This window comes from Cuculus canorus, chromosome 4 (genome assembly GCF_017976375.1).
Source record: "Cuculus canorus isolate bCucCan1 chromosome 4, bCucCan1.pri, whole genome shotgun sequence".
NCBI lineage: Eukaryota > Metazoa > Chordata > Aves > Cuculiformes > Cuculidae > Cuculus > Cuculus canorus.
Genome location: NC_071404.1, coordinates 15,143,360 through 15,162,965, shown reverse-complemented (window position 1 = coordinate 15,162,965; position 19,606 = coordinate 15,143,360). Strand labels below are relative to the sequence as shown.

Sequence of the window (19,606 nt, the reverse complement as noted above, 5' to 3'; positions counted from 1 at the left end):
TTATCCCAAATGTTTGCGAAACAAATCTATTAACTTTAGATTTAGTGACTCAAAAAATCAACTGGATTAAATGCCTATATTTTTTTCCCCTCCCCAGTAGATAGAATAAAACAGTGGCTTGAGTTATACATTAAAATGTATGGATGTGCTTGAACAGCTAGTATGCAAATGAATTATAGAAACAATATTAAAAAAAAAAAAAATGTAGCTACTGTTCCTGCCCTCATCACTGCCTATTTGAGAAATCTGTGCAAAGGAGATGAACTGAGGTTAAAATGACAAAAGGTACTATACTGAATTCACAAGTACATTTGATATTGTGTGATTAGTCGTAGATGTCTGATAAATCTAGATTTTTCAAAATATTTTCTTTGTCCAAAATACAGTCATTGAAGAAACATTACTGCATGGGATCTTGGAACATACAGAGGAATTATAAAAGATCTGATTTTATGTCTGAAGGCATTTCAGACTTGTGCTTAACATAGTGCTTGATCTTGTGAAATGTCAAATATGTCAACTTGAGTGATGCTCAGCAGTATCTTTTTCCTGTTGCTGTCAGCTAAGAATGAAGGCATGAGGCTTTTCTGAACAATGAGCTGAAGAGACAAAGACAGGTTTGATAAGTCAGTATACCAGAGATGCCTGAAACAGTTCATAAAGACACGGTGGTCCCTCCTTTCAAACTATTTCAGTATTCCTACAGGTGCTAGAACTGGTTTGTAATGCTCTGTTATTTGGATGGCACATTTTCATTCCTGCAAAATATCCATCAATGAGTATTTGGATTAAGCAGAAAGGTACTTCAGCCCTCTACTTTCTCTTCTGACTTGCATATCTCATGTTTTTGCTTGGCGCCTGCATGCCAGAAGATAACAGCTGTCCATCAACGGCCTCCTGTTTGAAACCATGTTAACTGTGGCATAGGAAGGTTCCCTTCAGAATGGAGCCACAGGGTGTGACTACATTCACTGAATCAACTGTGTAATAGTAAGAAAGTAATTTGCTTAGGGAAAAGTGCCTCAAGTTATAGTAATGCTTGTGTAAGCCTGAAGGAATTGAAATACTTCATCTGAAATAATTACAACTTCAACGCTTTACCTTATATACTATACTTTATACTTTTAATGTATTGTAATGGGATTTGAATCTCCATTTTTTCCAAGCTAATCAAAATAGCTGTTTAGAAAGGTTCAGAATTTGTGTGAGTTGATAAAAAGCTTATTGAATATATTGTCATTCCTGAATAGGTATGTTGTGTCCTCATTCTTAGATACTTAGGCAAACATTAAATTCCAGCATTTGATTTAAAGGCGGCTTGCATTCATAAAGTTATTGATGTGCATTCATATACCTTTGAAAGATTTTCACCCAGCTAGTTACTAAATGCTTTCTATGAAATGCTGACTTGGAGCATTTCTGCTGAAATTTCAGCAACACAGCTGAAAATCAGATAAATTTTGTAATTTGAATTAAGAACTTAAAGTTATCCATCTTTAAAAATTTTGGCCAGATAGTGTAGCAGTTTTCATTTATGGGGAAGACATGGCACAACAGCACATCCTGTTTTCTTTTAATTATTTTCTTTTTTAAATCTGAGTCATTTACATAAACTTTTTTATTTAAAAAATGTTTATAAACCTCTTAGCAAAATGAAAAAATTTAGTAGGCACAAGGAAAAATGCTATTATTTTCCCCTCTACATACTGAAACAATGAAAAATGTAACAAAACAGAAAACAGACATGAATTGAACAACAAATACTGGGTGTACTTTACACAGATATCTTCCTTGTCACTGGGGCTTCCTCTTTAAATGCCTCAGTTCTGTCTCTGTTCTAGTCTCATTAATGGTGATATATAACTTATCACAGCTCAGGATAAGAAACCTGAATATGTCCTATTTTCAGGTTAAATCCACTGACTAGAATGGATAGCACTAGCAGAATAATATTACTTTGTTCCGTAATTTATTTTAGCCAATGGAACTTATAGAGGGAAGAAGAACATATGTTTTTTTAATTTTTTTGTTGTTATTTTGGTGAGTTATGTAAATTTTAGTGAGCAATTCCAGGTATTTCAGTATCTATGTTCATCTGCATGGTTAGACTGAAGCATTCTTTTCAATAGTTACATTGTAGGTATTTTGTAAACCCTTCAGGTTGCTAAGAAGCTTAATGCATGACATCAATTAGTCTTTGACTAAAATCCACAGAGATTTAAAAAAAGAAGTGAGCCTTTCACGCAGGGAGCAAAAGCGTGCATGTTTGTAGCATAAGGGGAACTTCGTGTTTTGTATTCTTTCTTCACAGCAATGTGCACTTCTAATCTAGACTTGCACTTGGCAGACTTTTTAATTAGACTAATTAGAGCAGTGGTTATGTGGCTTCTGTTTTTCCTAATTTAGCAGATTATGTGGCTTAGGTGACTGGTTTTCCAACATTTAGCGCCTGTCAGACGTCAAATCTTAACTTTCTTTGCTCAAAAGTGACTCCATGCTATGGAATCATGAATGTCATTATTACAGATATGAGAATAAGTATTCCGTGAAGTCAAAGTCACTGAAGAGCATCCTTGTCACTATCAGTGGGAACAATGTTACTCTGGAAAATATGCAAAGTGTTTTTCCTGCACAGAGCTTCTTGATTGCTAAATGTAATATCAAGAGGCTGGAGAATAAGCCCTGTGGATAAGGATCTGGGGGTTCTGGTCGATGGCAAGTTGAACATGAGCCAAGAGCGTGTCCTGGCAACCAAGAGGAACAACCGTGTCCTGGGGTGCATCAAGCGCAGCATTGGTAGCCAGTCCAGGGGAGGTGATTGACCCACTCCATTCTGCACTGATGCAGCCCCATCTTGAGTAGTACCATGTGCAGTTTTGGATACTGTAGTATAAAAAGTATATAAAGCTACTGGAATGTGTCCAGAAGAGGGCTTCACAAAGTGGGTGAAGGGTTTAGAAGGGAAATTGTATGAGGAGTGGCTAAAGTCACTTCGTCTGTTCAGCCTGGAAAAGAGGAAATGAGGGGAGTCCTCATCACAGTCTACAGCTTCCTCACAAGCAGAGGAGGAGAAGAAGGTGCAGATCCTTTGTCTCTGGCGACCAACGATAAGACCCAAGGGAATGGCAGAAAGATGTGCCAGAGGATGTTTAGGTTGGATATTAGGAAAAGGTTCTTCCCCCAGAGGATGGTGGAACAATGGAACAGCTCCCTGGGAAGTAGTCATGACGCCAAACCTGACAATATAAATATTTGCATTGGATAATATGGATAAGCGTTTGAACAATGCCCTCAGACACATGCTGTGAGTTTTGGGGTTGTCCTATGCAGGGACAGGAGTTGGACTCAATGATACTTGTGGGTCCCTTCCAACTCAGGACATTCTATGATTCTTCAGGGATATATTAGGAACAATATTAATGCCTGTAGTTTCTTTTTCATATTAGCCCTGTACAATCTCCATCAATGATGCTTTTTCTCTCCCTACTTATCTATACCCCAAAGCAGACTACAAGCCATTTGCACCTAAGCATCTTCTCAGAAGAGAATCTTGAAATGTGAGAAACTTAGATTTGTACCTTTGCAAATCTAAGTGTGTTTCTCTTTCAACAGGGCACTTGCATTCAGTTTCACAGGTTTTTTCTGATCTAATAGTGTGTCCTTAGGAATCGTACTTGTATAATCAAAGGCAGATGTTGATATCTTGCCTTAATCTGCCAGAACAAGCACAAAGTACTCAATGGTAGATGAGACCACATGTTCAAAAAGTCAGATGATGGCAATAGTGGTGGAATACTCCTTTTAATTGTGGTTATATAGAAAGTATAAAGCACTTAAGAGACCATAGTGTGTATTTTTAAAAGAGGAATGCTATGTTATTGCTGTCTGCAACATGTCCAGCATCCTGCCCATTTGAATAGTAGCAAGCTCAAAGCTGAATAGTGGTAACAATTAAGAGGCTCCAGCTCCTCAGCTGCACTTGTCCCCACTCAGGTGGCTTTTGCTGCCTGTCAGGTATGAGCAGAGCCTTGCTTTTCAGGCTTCTGCAACCCTCCTGAAGCACAATAAAACCTTTTTATCAAATTCTGTTGGCAGGAATTTATTCTTTTACCGATTGCTACAGTTGAATGTGATGTTCGCATTTGACGAAGTCCAACACAAGGTCCTCTGCACTAACGGAGTATCACAAAGGAGTTAGTTCTTTCCCATTCTCTGTTTATCTTGGGTCCAGGCCCGTTCTGTTCAGTGATTTCCCTGGCAAGAAGGGTGATGAAGCAGAGAGAACACAGGTTATATTTTCAGATAACTGTATCAAGAAGGATATTAGGTTGTATATTAATCATGAAAATAGTGTGACTATGTAATGATGTGTGGATAAATTGTAGCTTGTCCATTACTGGAGATCTATAAAAAATAGGCAGGCAGAAGTTTGTGAAGAATGAGGCTGCTTTACTAATGGGGATGGACTGGCTGGTATCTGTGTTCCTGGTTTTCTATGATTTTATTGACATTTTGAAGCCTTCAGAGCAGGCAGTGTCTCTCATTAAGTGTACACACAGCATGTGGTTCCTTTAAGCTTTTTTTGTTTGTTACTGTGATACATCAGTGTCACTGCAAGAACTGCTGCAGGTTGTAGTGGCAGGAGAATCCATACCCCAAGTTAAAAATAGAAGACAGTTGCAATTACTTCTTTCCTTGAAAATTATGACAACATAGTGGTAGTACTATAATGATGCTTTGGGCTAAATAATCTTGAAATATGCAGAAAGAAATCAGAGGAAGGAACACCAAAAATTACGATGAACTTGGAGTGAAAGAAAGGAAACCTAAAAATATTCTGTCTGCTGAAAAAAATTGAGAAAGGAAAGGCTGACTGTGAACAACTGAGAAAGGAGAAAAGATCACTTATTTTCTTCATTTCAAAAGGATCAGGAAGTGTTAAACTTCTCTGACACATCAGAGAAGACCTTGTGATTTTCGGAATAGCTTGGGTAAGAATCAAGCATCCAGAGAAATTTGAGGAATCTCTGACCTGAAGGCCTTCAAGGTTATATATTAGTCATCCTTCTGTAAGCTTATTACTATTTCATATATTCCTTCTTTTGTGGATAATGAAAGGAAACAGATCATTTTCCCTTTGGCAGTAGTGACTCACTACAAAATAGAAACCCAGATCTGACCAGAGGAACCTATGTATTCTTGTTTATGGTACAGGCCATCAAATATCACTTACTTCTACATTAGTATTTCCTAATTGCTCTAGAGCCCCTCTCACATGTACAATACTTGTTTACCAGTGAAGATTTCCAGTGGATTTCATACTTCTTAATAAATTATTGATGGATTCAAAATCACATGTATTTCCATTTTAAATGTAACTAGCTTCCTCTTTCAGCCATCAGATATTTTGTTTCTTGCAAATTTTTCTTTGTCTAATCTTCTGTTGAACAGAACAGACCTGGAGGGGCTGATACTCCAAATATAAGAGTTTCTTTAAGACATCTGCAAATCATGAGGTTCATCAATGTACAGGATATTTATTCCAGTCCTTAATTTAATGAAGAATTTCTTAAATAGAAGAATAACAAATAGCTAAATAATATATAAGCCATAATAAGTAGGCCAGTTGTCTATAAGCCTCCTGCTTTCTCATTCTCACAGTCACATGTATAAACAGAAACTCTTTCCAAAGCACTCAGATGAACAAACCCCAAATCTTGTAATGTGTACATACACAACTGGATACAAGCTCGCCCTTGTTAATTTAGACAGACTCAACATTGTTACTCCTGGATATTGTTTGGCATCACCTGCCTAGATTTTCTGTTTTATTTTATGTTGCTGGAACCAAAATCTGAGGCCTTGCTTGACATTGCTGGAGCTTGCAGTTCAAACATCTGTCTTAAAGAGTAAGTGATAGCTGGTAGAAATTGTGCTGAGGAGGTGCTGGAGGGTGGAGAACGGGGACCCTTGGTAAATCAGAGTGTATGTATTTGTGGGAAAAGGTGCAGTGAGATGAAGTGAGCAGAATGGACAACAAATGTCAGCAGCAGAAAAACACAGTGTAAAAGGCTTGAAAACCCCTGGTTCAATATGATAAGCACTTGTTAAGCTTTTCCTCTTCAGTAACAGTACATTTTCAGGGACAAACTTCTGTAAGCTGATAGTGTAGCAGGACCTTAAATTGGAAATAAACATAGTGTTTATTTTTTGTAGTGCATTGTGTAAAAACAAAAAATTACTAAGCATTTTTATATAGCAATTCATTTCATGCTGTTATTTTCATTACATGCTGATGCATTCTTAACTCATATTTCACTTTGTTGCCATAGACTGTTTTGAGGTGCTTGAAGACTATGTGGTAAATTAGTATTACACTGCAGGACAGCATAGCGTATTTCTCCATAAGTTTTCTGTCATAATTTCTGTTTCTAGAAGACTGTGCAGAGATGTTTTTGTCATGCTGTAAACTCAGTGCATATTGAAGAAATACTTAAATTGCTATGTATTTTATTGAAATTGGAATTGTGGTGTGTATATACTAAAGTACATTGTAGAATAATGTGCTTTCCATTCCCAGTAACACACTGGAAGCAGATGTAAACCAGAGAAGAAATAAAGGAAATCATTTGGTTTTATCCATCATGAATATTCTTAGGGTTTCTTTCATGTTCTCTAAGCATGTTAAGTAATACATCTGCTTCATAGTAAGCATATTTTAAGGAATAAAGATAAGGAGAGGGAAGAAGAGGGGTTATTGAAGCATTCAGCTGCCGAACATGTCCTCACAACATGAGCCTTTTCCCACTATCCCCATGCTGCTCACCCTATTGCCCCATGTGCATCCCCACTCTCCTTGGGTTATAGTGATAGCAGCTGGCTGAGCTGCTATTTGCCTCCTCTTTGTACCCTCTTCACTAGCCCCATGCTGTCCTCATCCAAGTGGCGTTGGTCTGTTGAATGTGGTTTAGCTGGGGGAATATCACTGCCTGGCTCTTCCTCCTCAGCATCCAGAACTGACCACCCAGAGCCCTCATTTTCCACCTTTCTGCCCAACAGAGTCCAGCTGCTCCTCTGGCTCCCTCTCTAGCCCACCAGTAATTTTCCAATATCTTTGGACTCTCCTTCTAAACCAAATGTTTCCAATAACCAGGGATCGCAGAGTAATACTCAGTTATGATTACAGATCCGCTAAGTGGAAAATTGATTTTACTCCCGGGTGAGGTTTGACTTTTACCCTTGGCACTGTGAGGCTACGTATCTACAGCAATGAAACAGAGTTTTGAAATCATTGGAAGCATTGGGGAGGTGATCTATGGAGGTCTTTGAATCTCTCTGCATGGTTGCATTAGAAAATTATGTAGATCCCTGTCAAAATGACAAATAACTGAATTGCTGCTATGGTTTCCTATGAAAAAGAACGGACTCAAATGAGGCTAATTTAGAAATGTGAGGAACCTCTTCCATCTTGACAGGCCAACGTACAATCCCCGAGGCCTGCATAGATTTTTCTCATCTTTTATTTCTGCCACAGGAGAAACTTGTGTTGTCCCAAAGTGAGATACAAAGGCATAATTCTCTTGTAATGTTTTTGCGGCAAGATTGAGGCAATAATGGTTGTAAAACGCAAGATATTTTACAGCTTTCTGGCAGCAATAGCATAGAACACCCTATTTTTGCAGGGCATAATGAATGTCGCTGCAGTTTCAGTGTTTTGTACAGTTACAGAAAACTACTTTGATATTATGAAGTCATAATAGTTACGTCTATCCTCCATCATCTATTTTTTAGCATTGTGTTCCTGTAATTGGAAATTGGGGTGTGTTGATAAAGCAGATATATATTGTGCTATAGATTCCAGAGATGGACACTTAACTGAAGAAATCCTCACATTGAGTGCTGATGTTTGCCTTGTGCTGATTGTCTGCACAAGGGTGATAAAATGAGTGCGTAGCTGTAGATGTGCAGCTCATTGCAGCCCATCATAGTCAGTTTGTGCCCAGTTTCTGAGCTCATGGGTGGAGATCTAGTTCTTGTGCCCTGGTGTAAGAGGTCAGGGTGGCACTTCAGTTGCTGCATGCTGATTCTGAGAGGCAGAGGCAGATGCTGAGATGACAAGAAGGGTGAAGAAATGTCTGGATATGCATCATGTCCCCCAAATAATGAGTGCTTTTACTAGCTGACTTTTATAGTGAGGAACTCAAAGACAGTACTCTGAATTTTCATGTGACTTGTTCATATAAACCTTTTACTTACATTAAGGTAGAAGACATCTAAAAGAAGAAAGGTACAAATGGTTACTAGCTATAAACTAGGTGGACTTTGATTTTCTTCTCTTTTTGGACTAGTTATAATGTCTTGGAAAAATAGCCTGCTTAGATGTGTGATCCAGATGGAGCTCAGTATCACATGGGATAGAGGTGCTACAAGGCCTGTACCCTTAGTTCAGATTGCCTACTAGTACAATGCAAAGACCTATGTGTCTTTATTTTTCCCATTTCAGAAACTAATTTATTTCTGCCTGTGAAGTAATACTTCTGACTCATTATACTTGTTACTGGAGGCTCTCCTGCACTTCTGCTCTGTTTCTTCCTTATTTTTACATTCAAGATTTTCCTTCTCATGCATCAAGATTAATTTACGCCTCAAGATTGCCTCTTGGTTTTCCGTATTATTTCCTTACCATGTAATCATACCGCTTGACTTTTTCTATTATGCGGTACAAGAATTTCAATAACAGAGGTGTGCACAGAAGCCTATACATAGATTCCCATAGAGGCCAAGCTATTTTAAGCTTTTGCATATACATCTGATGTTTAAAGTAACTACAGAGCACCTGTATTAAGAGGACTGGCTAAAGTTCCTTTCAAAGATGAGAAAATAAAATGTAGGCTATCAAATGCTTAGATATGAGAAGTGCTCTTAATTAGAAACAACCCAGTTCTACTATAAAATACAAGGATCTGTTAACTTTTTTATGAGGTGGTAGTGAATGTGTGCAGGTTGGGGTTGAAATTTCAGTTCATGTCTATTTTTCATGTCTATTTCTCTATTTCATATTTCTATTTCATATTTGGAATATGTTTCATACATTATATTTTAGTGCTCTGTCCTTGATTGTCCTGTACCTTCAGCAGAACCTTATATTATGTCTGAAACTGAAGAAGGGCAAGGGGTAAAGAACATAAGGTCTCTCATCCATTTGCTTCAGTGAATTATACTAATTTGAAGCAAAGTAAATGAAGTCAAATGTCTACACAAATAACTGTTTTGCTGCTGATCATTTTAGTAAGACATCTAACCATAATCATTTGACCTCATCACTTCAAAATCATTTGGCCCTCATCTCATGCCTTTAATCTTCATGAACTTGGATTTGGAAGTTCATAGGGACTTCCAAATCCAAGCACCCATTGCCAGAGCCTAAAGGGCTGTGACATTGCAAGCTGAGAATTTAAAATCACATCTTGGCATTTGCTGGCAATAGCCAGAAGTTCTGTTTTAAATATATTGATTTGTTAGCTTGCTAAATCTGACTCAGAATTTGTTTCTTTGCTCATTTATTTTGCTCTATCTGCCCTAGAATATCTTTTTACCTCTTTTCAGTATCACAGTCTTCCTTAGAATTCACCCTTTGCTACAGAAAGTCAGTGAGCAGCCGTCGTTAAATAGCACATGATGATGTTCTATTCAAATGCTTTTCTTTTTTTCCAGACTGCGGTGTTCACAGCATGTAAGCTATTAGCAGGAAGACTGTTCTCAGCTAGCAGACTTCAGAAGAGGCAAACTGTTAATTTTTTTTTTCTTTAAGGAGCAGAAATCTGATTGCTTCAATGCCAGGTTTTCTATTGGTTTCAGTTTACTTTTTAGCTTGAAAAAATGAGCTCTTTTGCCTATTTTTATGTGCACTTTAAATCTCTTCATAATGGTAAGAGTTAAGTGTTCCTTACCATTTTATTTAAAGGGAGATGGAGGAAATCCCTATACATTCTGCCTAATGCTTATAGCAGCCCTAAAAGGAGCTGATAATATGTTTGTTAACCTCTTTGCTTGTGGCTGGGCTGCACATACATAATTAAGAAACCTCACCGATGCAGCTACATCTCATCATCAAAGTCAGGTTTGATTGCATGCTGTGACTGAGATCTGATTTGAGGGAATTACCTGAGTCCCTTGACTTTTATTCTTTTTTTTTTGGTAGTTGCATGCGTGTCTTCAGTGAATCATTTCCGGTTTTCCTTTTTTTTACAAATACAAAGCCTTGATCAGCTGCAGAAAAATGAAGAGGACATAAAAATGAAGGGAACATAAAGATGAGCAATTCAAGATTCAGCTGGCAGGGCATTTCCAGAAATGTTGTGTTTTAAATAGCCTCTGTAGGAAGCTGGTATGAAAATAGAAGGTGATGAGTTTAAAAGCTTACACTTAACTTTTAAATATCATGTGTAGCAATAGTCCTCACCAGCCTTGAACAATCCAGTAAAAATCCTGCTTTGGAGAGGTTTTATTATCTTGTTGACTGACTAGGAACAAGCTGTAGGTATCCAAGGTGCTTTCCTCAGGAGATTGCATCATTAAGTGTGTTGACTGTTCTCTTACCCTCCCATGTGCACCTGGGAGGGCAGGTGACGGCGAGTAGGCTGCAGCCAGCCTGGCCTTCCAAGGACCTGTGTGTCTGATCTTGACTCTGAATGAGTATCTGTGAGCCTATCAAGAGATAGGGCAGTTGTTATTTAGGAAACCACCTGAAACTTTGGGCAACTTTGAACCTTGGACATTCATGCAGGAGGGTGTATTGAAAAAATCTTGGGGGGAAACAGCTACAAAGCATGGACTAGTGTAGTGCTTTCTTCTGTCTTCCTTCTAACCTTTTAGTTTATAAACTTGTACGTAAAAACCTGGCTTTGATTATTGTTAAAACAATGTGTTCCTAGCTCTGGCAAGTCTGCCTGGTGTTGAAGAAGGAGAATCACTTTGGTGAAGGTGGCATCTTTATCTGAACCTGAGCAGTGTGTGCAGGCAGTCCAAGGTGACTTACCTGAGCAGATGTGGCAGGGGAATTTGGATGGGTCTGGTTCGGTGCCTCCTGCGTGGCCAAAGTTGGTGCTGCTGCTGCACCAACTGTCCTTACATGGGAAAACTGAAAAGTAACAGCAACTGCATGCTTTCCTTGAATTTATTCTGTATTTAGCTGGAATTTCCATTCAGAATTGGCTTGCTTTTGCTTGTTGCTTTACCCTTCCCTTCCTTGTTTAACCTTCCCCTCCAGCTGTTTGGATATGGTGTTTTTTATTAAGACTTAAATGACTCCTCAGGTGTGTACAAGTATTCAGTTTTTGAACACTGAGGTTTCTATCCTGTGTAGTTAGTGAAACAATAACACAAGGTATAAAAAAAAAAATACCTTTTGAGATTTTATCATATACATTGTCATTATTCTCATATCATTGAGAACGCGCGTGTCAGTTGACGATCTTGAAAGAATACCTATTGGGCCAAATACACAGAGCTGGATAGTATCTTGTACTTTGCCACCAAAGACTTTAATTGAAATTCTTCCTCAATTTTTTCTTCCACCTGTGACCTCCTCCTCGGGCCACTTGCTGATGCAAGGTAAGTCAGGCATGTTGAGGGAAAGGATTTCTGTTGTGAAAATGCAGTGAGTTGGAGTGTTAAGGCACTCCCTTAATGTATCTGAGATTGCTGTGCTTGGGAAAGGGTCCCCGCTGTTTGGAAAAGGGACTTATGATCACTCACCTCCTGACAGCATTACGATCACTACACCTGCCTCTTGGATCACAGCAGCAATACCAAAACTAAACTATGTGGAAAGTGCTGGAATTGTACAGTTTTAGGAAGTACCATGGTTACCTAACATGAGTTGTGACAACAAATACTGACTAAAGTCAGTCATCTGCAACCCTATAAATAGCCATCCTAAGTGAGACCTTCAGAGCAGTCCGGGACCGCGATGAGCGGTGCCCAGCATCTCCACCTGACTTGAGATGCCTCTCAGGGTAGATTTCTCAAGACTTAAAAGACCCTCAGCTGACAAATCCCAGTGCATCAAAAGTGAGTAATTCATTAATTCAAGAACAGGGAAATTTTGGATCTGTGAGCTTCTGTATGGGTATGTGCATATCTGTGTGTGTGTGATTTGGTTTAACCTTGTATTATAGCGGGAACTTTGCCATTTTCAAATCTGTAAATGTGTCTCTGATTTTATTAGAGCACATCTTATTGAGTCACATTGAATCATGTTGTTAATCAACTGATGATTAAGTGTTAATAGAAATTATATATTTCAGTTTTGGTTTATCTCAATAAATTCTAAATTGCTGCTAAATCAGTCTCCATCCATGACACCGCTCCAGCCCAAGATAAGCAAAACTCTGAGATTTTAGTTCTAGAGTGGCAGCTGCACAAGCTTTATGGCTGTCTTGTCTCTAGCAAGTTAGAAGGAGTAAAGCAACAAAGAGAGACTATGCATTTGGAGATTACAGATGTCAAAGAGTAAATGAGAGATCCAAGCTTCCTGGACATGATGCAATACGATGCAATGCAATGCAATACAATACAACACAACACAATGCAATGCAATACAATACAATGCAATACAAAGAAAGTACAGTAATATCAAGGAACAAAGACATGGATCCATTTTCCTGTCAGATCTGTCTACCTCTTCTGTAGTAACCACCATTCAATAACTCAGCATTTACCCTTTTCCCAGCACAATATCCCACCTTCTGGACCCCTTGATGAGCACATCAGATATGCTGTGGCCAATCTACTACTCATTCAACACCTCAGATCTTCTCTCCAGCACCAGGAAATTCAAAATACATCAGAAATGGAGAAAAATAATTTAAAAATCTAGGCTGAGCTGTATTTTTCAAGGGAGTAAGGATTTGAGATACAGCATTATCCCCGTATTTCTCACCTACATCCTTTATTGGTGTGTAGTGCAGATAGAACGTTTCATGCTTGTTACAAGTAATTCATTTCATATGTGACATTCTTCTGTGCCAAATGCAGTTTTGGGTGATATGAGTTGTACTCTGAATGGGTTGTGAAAGGCTTATGAATATGAGTATTTGTCTTTCCTGTGTGTGTAAAATAATAGCCGTCTTTAAGTAAATATTATGATTGAAGACAAACTGGTGAGAAAAGGGCATGTTGTGATCACCCAGCAGTGTTTCTGTCCAGGAATTAGGAATCTGTTTTATTAATTCTGATGAACACAAAGAGTGCAAAGTCTTGGTCTCTTCCCACAATCCCATTTGTAGGATTTATAACACTATTTAATTTTTAGCCAGTTTGAGGTCCTTGAGGGCTACTTCTAAAGGGATCTGCAGCTATTAAGGAGGTTAGGTTTATTACCAATAAATGTAAATACATTATGTAAAATAATTGCAAACAAAATACACACTCATGAAAGTGTTCAGTTAGAAAAGGTTTAACTAAATAATAAACACTGATTTAGATCATGGACAACAAAGAAATAAACAGAGATAAGAAAGCTGGGACAAAGTTGTGGCCACACCACCAAGAGACATAGGTAACCTGTGGCATCTGATTACCCAGCTTATTCATACAAGGTCTTAATGATTTGTTTTCATCATGAGCAAGATTTAGTTCAGTTAAGATTTTTAAAAGAGAAAAACATGATTCCAGATTTGAGCTCTGCTATTTGGCTGAAGAGCAGTTTTAAATGCAGAAGATCCAGATGCAAAATTTGAATTCTTAACATGACAGGATGATTTATGATAGGCTGTGAAGTTATATTTTCCTGTCTACTAAATCCATTCGCTTCTGTCTCTGTATAAGCTTGGAAGTCATATCTGTTCCCATGCCAGAATATTTTCCCTCCTCATCACCTGTGCTCTTTGGCTTCTAGTTATCAGGTTGCTCACGAGTTCATGCATCTAGAAATTAACAAAAAAAACATTGGTCATCTCAAGAGTCCATAGTCAGTAACTCAGAGGATGCACTTTCCAGCTTTTCCTATTACAGGCAGGAGTTGAAGGGCAGAAGTAGGTAACAAATTATCCATGGAAAATATTGTGACTAGGCAGGCTGGCAATCAGCCATGGTATTAAAATGCAGGTGCAGGAAAGGGTTTTTTCTTTTCTTTATTGTTCCACACATAAATTCATGTTGTTCTTCCACACTATAGATGATATAAATGAATGATAAGCAAATTAAATGTAAAGATGGTCCCCGAAATTGCATATACCCTGAGCCCCTAAAGCAGGGAATTTAACGAGCCGGCAGTTTAGGACTGGGATAACTAACAATGGTGGAAGTGTATCAGAAAAATGCGGAAAGTCAGGGTTACATAATTATCTAGCGCTGTCTTAATAGTTTCAGATACTTACATTTAGTGGCAACTGTAGGTATGTACAAATAGGAAGCCATGTCTGCTTTCTCCATCCTGAGAGCTTTTCCCTCGGGTAACTTCTGCCTTCCTGAGGTGGTTGTGTGAGGCATCTGGCTCTCCTTGTAGTCACTGTTCATGACCTCACAAGGCACTACAGAAAGGCTGCCTTATTTTTGGAGCTGGAGATACCATTTCTGATTTAATTTGGCTTTATAAAGTTAAAAATACGTATTCATTGGAGATTTTGTTTTGGGATGCAGAGTGAGGTAAATCAATAGAGAAGAGGATGAGGTTTCTCTGGGGCCATTATGCCAAATCTCTTCCTAGTTCAACAGAATGCAGCTGGCAATATTGTAACTGTCAAACGTTTTTCAAAACTGTTCCAATGAAACGTAACTGAAAGCTATTTAATGATCTAAAAATCATCAGACAAGAAATATTTACATTGCAGTGAAAAGCAACTCCTAATACTTGTTTGGAGTTCCTATAATCAATTTATAAAATAACTTCTTTGTGTCTATACTCTTTTTTTTTTTGCAGTGAAGTAAAATCCAAAACATTCAAATATGGCCTGTACTTCATTTTCAGTTAAGTCTTACTAGAGTTTTACTCTAGTCTCTAGTATGAAAGAAGTGCATTTTATGGAATTTTTCCTCCTGTAACCTCCCAGAATTTTAGAAATGATACAAATATCTGCCATTTGGGGTTTTTTTCCTGTTTATTTGCAAATCTCGAAGCTTGTAACTCGGGTGATGCGGATGCCCCTGGCTCTGGTAGGCTTTCCCATGTGTTGTTTACAGGTGCACAGTATTGCAAAGGCACGCCTCAGTTTCTGTACCTCGCAATTGCGAGGTAGTCTGCAGAACAACCCAGACAAGCATCCCCCTCATTTCCAGAACTACCATGGCAGCGCAGGGCGCAGTAAGCCGTGCACATAGCAGGAGCCCTGCTGCCAGCTGCTCTCCTCACACCCGCAGTGCCTGTATCGCTCTGGTGTCTCCCAGCGTTGCCCAGATTGCAGATCTGTGCGCCTCTGCCAGGAGCCTGCTTTTCCATCGAAGGGCCATAGGCAGTGTTGGATGAACTAACGATTCATGCATTTTTATGAACTTCTAAGCATTCTGACTTGCACTGGATGCCAGCACTTACTGTACTTGGTTAAAAACTGCTCCATACCACTTGTTTTTTCTTTCAAACTATTCCTGATGTTGCTTTTCTTCTGACTTTAGTTCCTTTTATAATGACCTTCTCCTTTGTTTTCTATTTGCAGAGTGGTTTACAGACCTACTGCTTCCTAGTGTTTGCTGCCATCTGCTTTGCAGGAGCTACCTACCTGTTTTTTGTCCTGCCTGAAACGAAAAATAAGACATTTAATGAGATCAGCCAGGCATTCGCCAAGAGGAATAAAGTATCTCTAGAAATGCAAGAAATGAACCACTACCCGGAGGAGAGGAAATCAAGTGCAGAACAAGAATCAAACTTCACATCTTCAGTGGACAATGGGGAAACCAAAAAAGAGATTGTGTAAACCCAGGATGCTCTTTTAGGGGACAGGGGAAAACATGCTTTTTTTCATTCAGTACATTTCTAGCAATGCACAACTTTTATTTTTTATGTGACAGCATGAACTGCTTCTCTCTTGAATACACTGTAAGTGAGTACAGGTGAATTCCTTAGCATCTAGGATGATGGTTGAGGAAATGAGAGGGAGGACTAGCAGTAACTGATTAAAGAAATAAGAGCTGGAATATTTTTAGACACCTGTGAAATAGGTACTGCAGTATGTAGGGTAGGGAATATAGACTCGGAGAAGTAAAGCGGTGGTGGGGAGCAGAGGTTGCCTTTAGCAGCTGGCTGAGAACCCCTGTGTGCTCAGGGCTGGGTGTGCATACCATCTCTGTGGAGGAGGAGGAGGAGGGAAAGGGAAGAGATCCCAGCAGGGGTCTGCTAAGAATTGATGCAAGCAAACCTGACATGGTATTGGCTCACGTTCTCCACATTTCCCAATATGTCATTCAAGTTGCACATGAGAATTAAGGACTTGAAAGACTTGTGACACTCCCTCAACCTGCCATTCCTTTTCCAGCTATTTTGACTTTCAGTTGCTTTGTCTGAACATCTCGAACCTTCTCACAAATGGGGAGCTCTGGGTCCTAATGGATTTCCTTGTCTCTCCCAAATCCTGATCAACTAGTAACAGAGTTGCCTTTAGTTTCTGGGTTTGCTGGCGCTGCATTTCTGTGGATATATGTGTTCTTAATTTGATTTTTTAAGAATAGCTGTAATGTGAAAAGGAAACTAAACCTCATGGTGAAGTGAGAAAATTCTGATGGTACGTATAGGGTGTAGCATTAAAAAAAATCAAGCACCAAATTTCCCAAGAGTTGGGATTTTTCAGTTGTGTTTTTGCTTTTCTTTTCAAGCTCCTTTTAAGTCAAGTCTTAGTAGCCAAATTTTACCTGAGATCCAATAAGTTACATTTCTTAACACTCAGACCTCAAAGGAATTTGGGTGCCTATTTCTTACTTAAACACTAATTTTCATTTGGGCATTAGATTCTGAAGCTTCAGAGCTAGTTCACATTAATAAGTCCTAAGCTATTTAATGTTTCATAAAACTGACCTCAGAGTCTGCTTAACTTAGTGATAGAAGACTCAGCAGGCTGTTGGGCGTTAGGTGATCCATTCCCTTCCATGCGGGATTTTTTGTAATGAACTCATCTTTCTAGTTTGTAATTTTAGTAATGGTTCTTCTTGACTCTTCTAGGTGCCTGAATGCTGGGGGTGTGTAATAAGCACTTTTAAATTAAACAGTTAGATGTTTTATATGAAAAGTTACTAAGTCTTAGAGTTGCTTTCAGTTAGGCGTAAGGCATAAGAAGCAATTGAAGCATTTAGGAAGAGCCAGCTGCTTCCACAAGTTATATTTACTAATCCAGAAGTTAATAAATTTGGGGCTATTTGGGAAAAAAATATATATGTTCATATATATTTTTTCATATATATATTCCAAATATAGAAATGTATATGATTATGTATAGTCATATATATACACAATGGATAATTGCTTTCCAATACTTGGGTTTTTTTCAGATTTCCCCGAGTGATAAACTGTTTATTTTTTTGTTTTGCACTTTAAATTACACTGTAAATTACACTGTAAATTAAAATCAGAGCTCCTAATCTTCAACTATTACTACTAAATTATGTATATGTTTTTATACTGTGATTTATTTATTTATATGTGGCCTATTTAGAGCGTGCATTGTAAGCTGACCTAATAGGGCAATTTCAATGGTGGCTAATAGAAGAAAAATTGATCTGAGCCTTTATGCCAGAATGTATGCTATTTTACTGGGACAGAGGTACGGTGGCAAGTAGAAAACCGAAAAAATATATGAGCAAGAGAAATAATAAAAAATCAGATTTATGATATTGGTGCTACTGTTATGAAACAGAGTGAATCAGGATTATACCAACTGATAATCATATTAAGTAGCTAGTGAAATACTATGGAGAACTGAAGAAAAATGTTTTCTAGTAACCACTTGTAAAATTATATATGTAGCAAAGAAGCGTGTCATCTTTCAGTGGCATTAGTTGCCTATTCTTGATAAGTGAATGACTGCAAAAAAAATGAGCTTGAATGCCACCCTTCCAGACAATTTCACGAAAAGAATCTTCCTATTCTGCCCTCAGGATGAGACTGGCTAGTTCAGACCACCTCATTCAGATGGAGAATTAATGTTACTTTGCAGGTAGGGCTATTAATATGCTGTGATGTGATCTGATTTGAGTCAAGGTGGCAGAATTGCAATCCATTATTATTATTATGAGAATTTAGCACTTAGTGCTGTTCAATAATGTACATTACAGGCATGTTGATAATGTTGCTATTGGATAACTTCAATCAAATATCATGTTGGCCTCATACGGCACTTGTATTGGACTTCTGCAACAAGATAAAATCATCTTAGAGTTGCTTACAGTTGCATTTGGAGCCCAGCTCTGAATGTGTTGGTAAAGAAATGGATCGATAGAATTTTCTGTCGCAGCTCAGGGGTTTGTGCAGATTTAACAACAGGGGGTTGTGTCTTTCTCTTCTGCAGTACCGTTTACCCATGTCTTTCCCTGCCTGAGACAGGCACGCTCCAGCTACACGCTCCCTGAGGCTCCAAAGAGAGCTGCCTCAGACCAAGTGCTCCATGGGACAGCAGCTGCACGTCTCGCCAGCGTTTTGCACCATGGTACAGATTAAAAGCAATTCCAGTCTCCAAACGTGTATGCGTGCTGGTTCCCTGCTTAATGGCAGGGAAGGTAGCTGCAATCTCCTCTGCCTCGGATTGTGAGAGTTTCTGAGGAAACTTCAGATGTGCCGGTACTGCATTAACTTTCTCATCTCTGACCCTACCAAGAGTTCTGTATTGTTCTTCAAGTTGTTCTATGAGGTTTTCTCCATTGTTACGCTGCTATAGTTTCTCTGGCAATGAGAGGACAAAATGGAAAATAACAGCAATTTATAATTTGGTTTTTCTTGTTGAATATATGAAATTGTCTACAGCCCATGTGTTTGTCAGTGAGTGTGGTGTGGTGCTGCAGTCTCTTTCCCTGTCTGTGACATTGGGGTGAGATAGTGCTGGATGGTGTTTGTACTGCAAGTGGGTTTTGTGTGTGTGATCAATTATATCCATGCACAGTGACTGCAAAATAAACATTTGAGATTAAACTAAGATTATGCAGATTGATTTTGTTCTAGGTAAATCTTTACGGCTTTACTAGTTTCATTGTACAATTCCTGGCTTTTTCTATGTTCCAGTACAAGACTGTACAGTCCCACGTCTGGGTGACTCTACAGTTGAGTGTTTGGGAGTTATGGGGAAGAAAGTCATCCCTGAAACTCTGTATTTTTTGTGCATTATTTACATTTGCTTCTTAAATCAGGTTCCACCCTTCTTTCTTTCATAAGTTTATTGGGCTTTAGAAATAAAAATACAGTATCAGTGAAAGGTAAGTTGTTAAAACTGGCTAGTAGTAGTAATAACTGTGTATAAGATGTTGAATCTGGTGAGGCTATTTTGCGGAAATTTGTCATTTGCTGTGGATGACTGAGTTGTTAAAGCTCTACTTTTTGATGAGAAATTCAGTCAAATGACTGATTCTGCTGCAAAGATATGCAAAATCTGAGATCTGAAATATGTATAAAAAAGTGAATTTCGTACTTCAG

General features: G+C 38.5%; 1 protein-coding gene across 3 annotated transcripts in view; it reads left to right on the top strand.

The window, feature by feature from the left end:
- Window positions 1-19,104, top strand: part of SLC2A9 (solute carrier family 2 member 9) — a 130,715-nt gene extending 111,611 nt beyond the window's left edge. For all 3 annotated transcript variants that reach the window (XM_009559516.2, XM_054066104.1, XM_054066103.1), the window contains one exon: window positions 15,654-19,104. In XM_009559516.2, the coding sequence (XP_009557811.2) occupies window positions 15,654-15,911 (258 nt within the window). In that variant the 3' untranslated portion in view covers window positions 15,912-19,104. The remainder of the gene's footprint in view (window positions 1-15,653) is intronic.
- The last annotated feature ends 502 nt before the right edge of the window (window positions 19,105-19,606 follow it).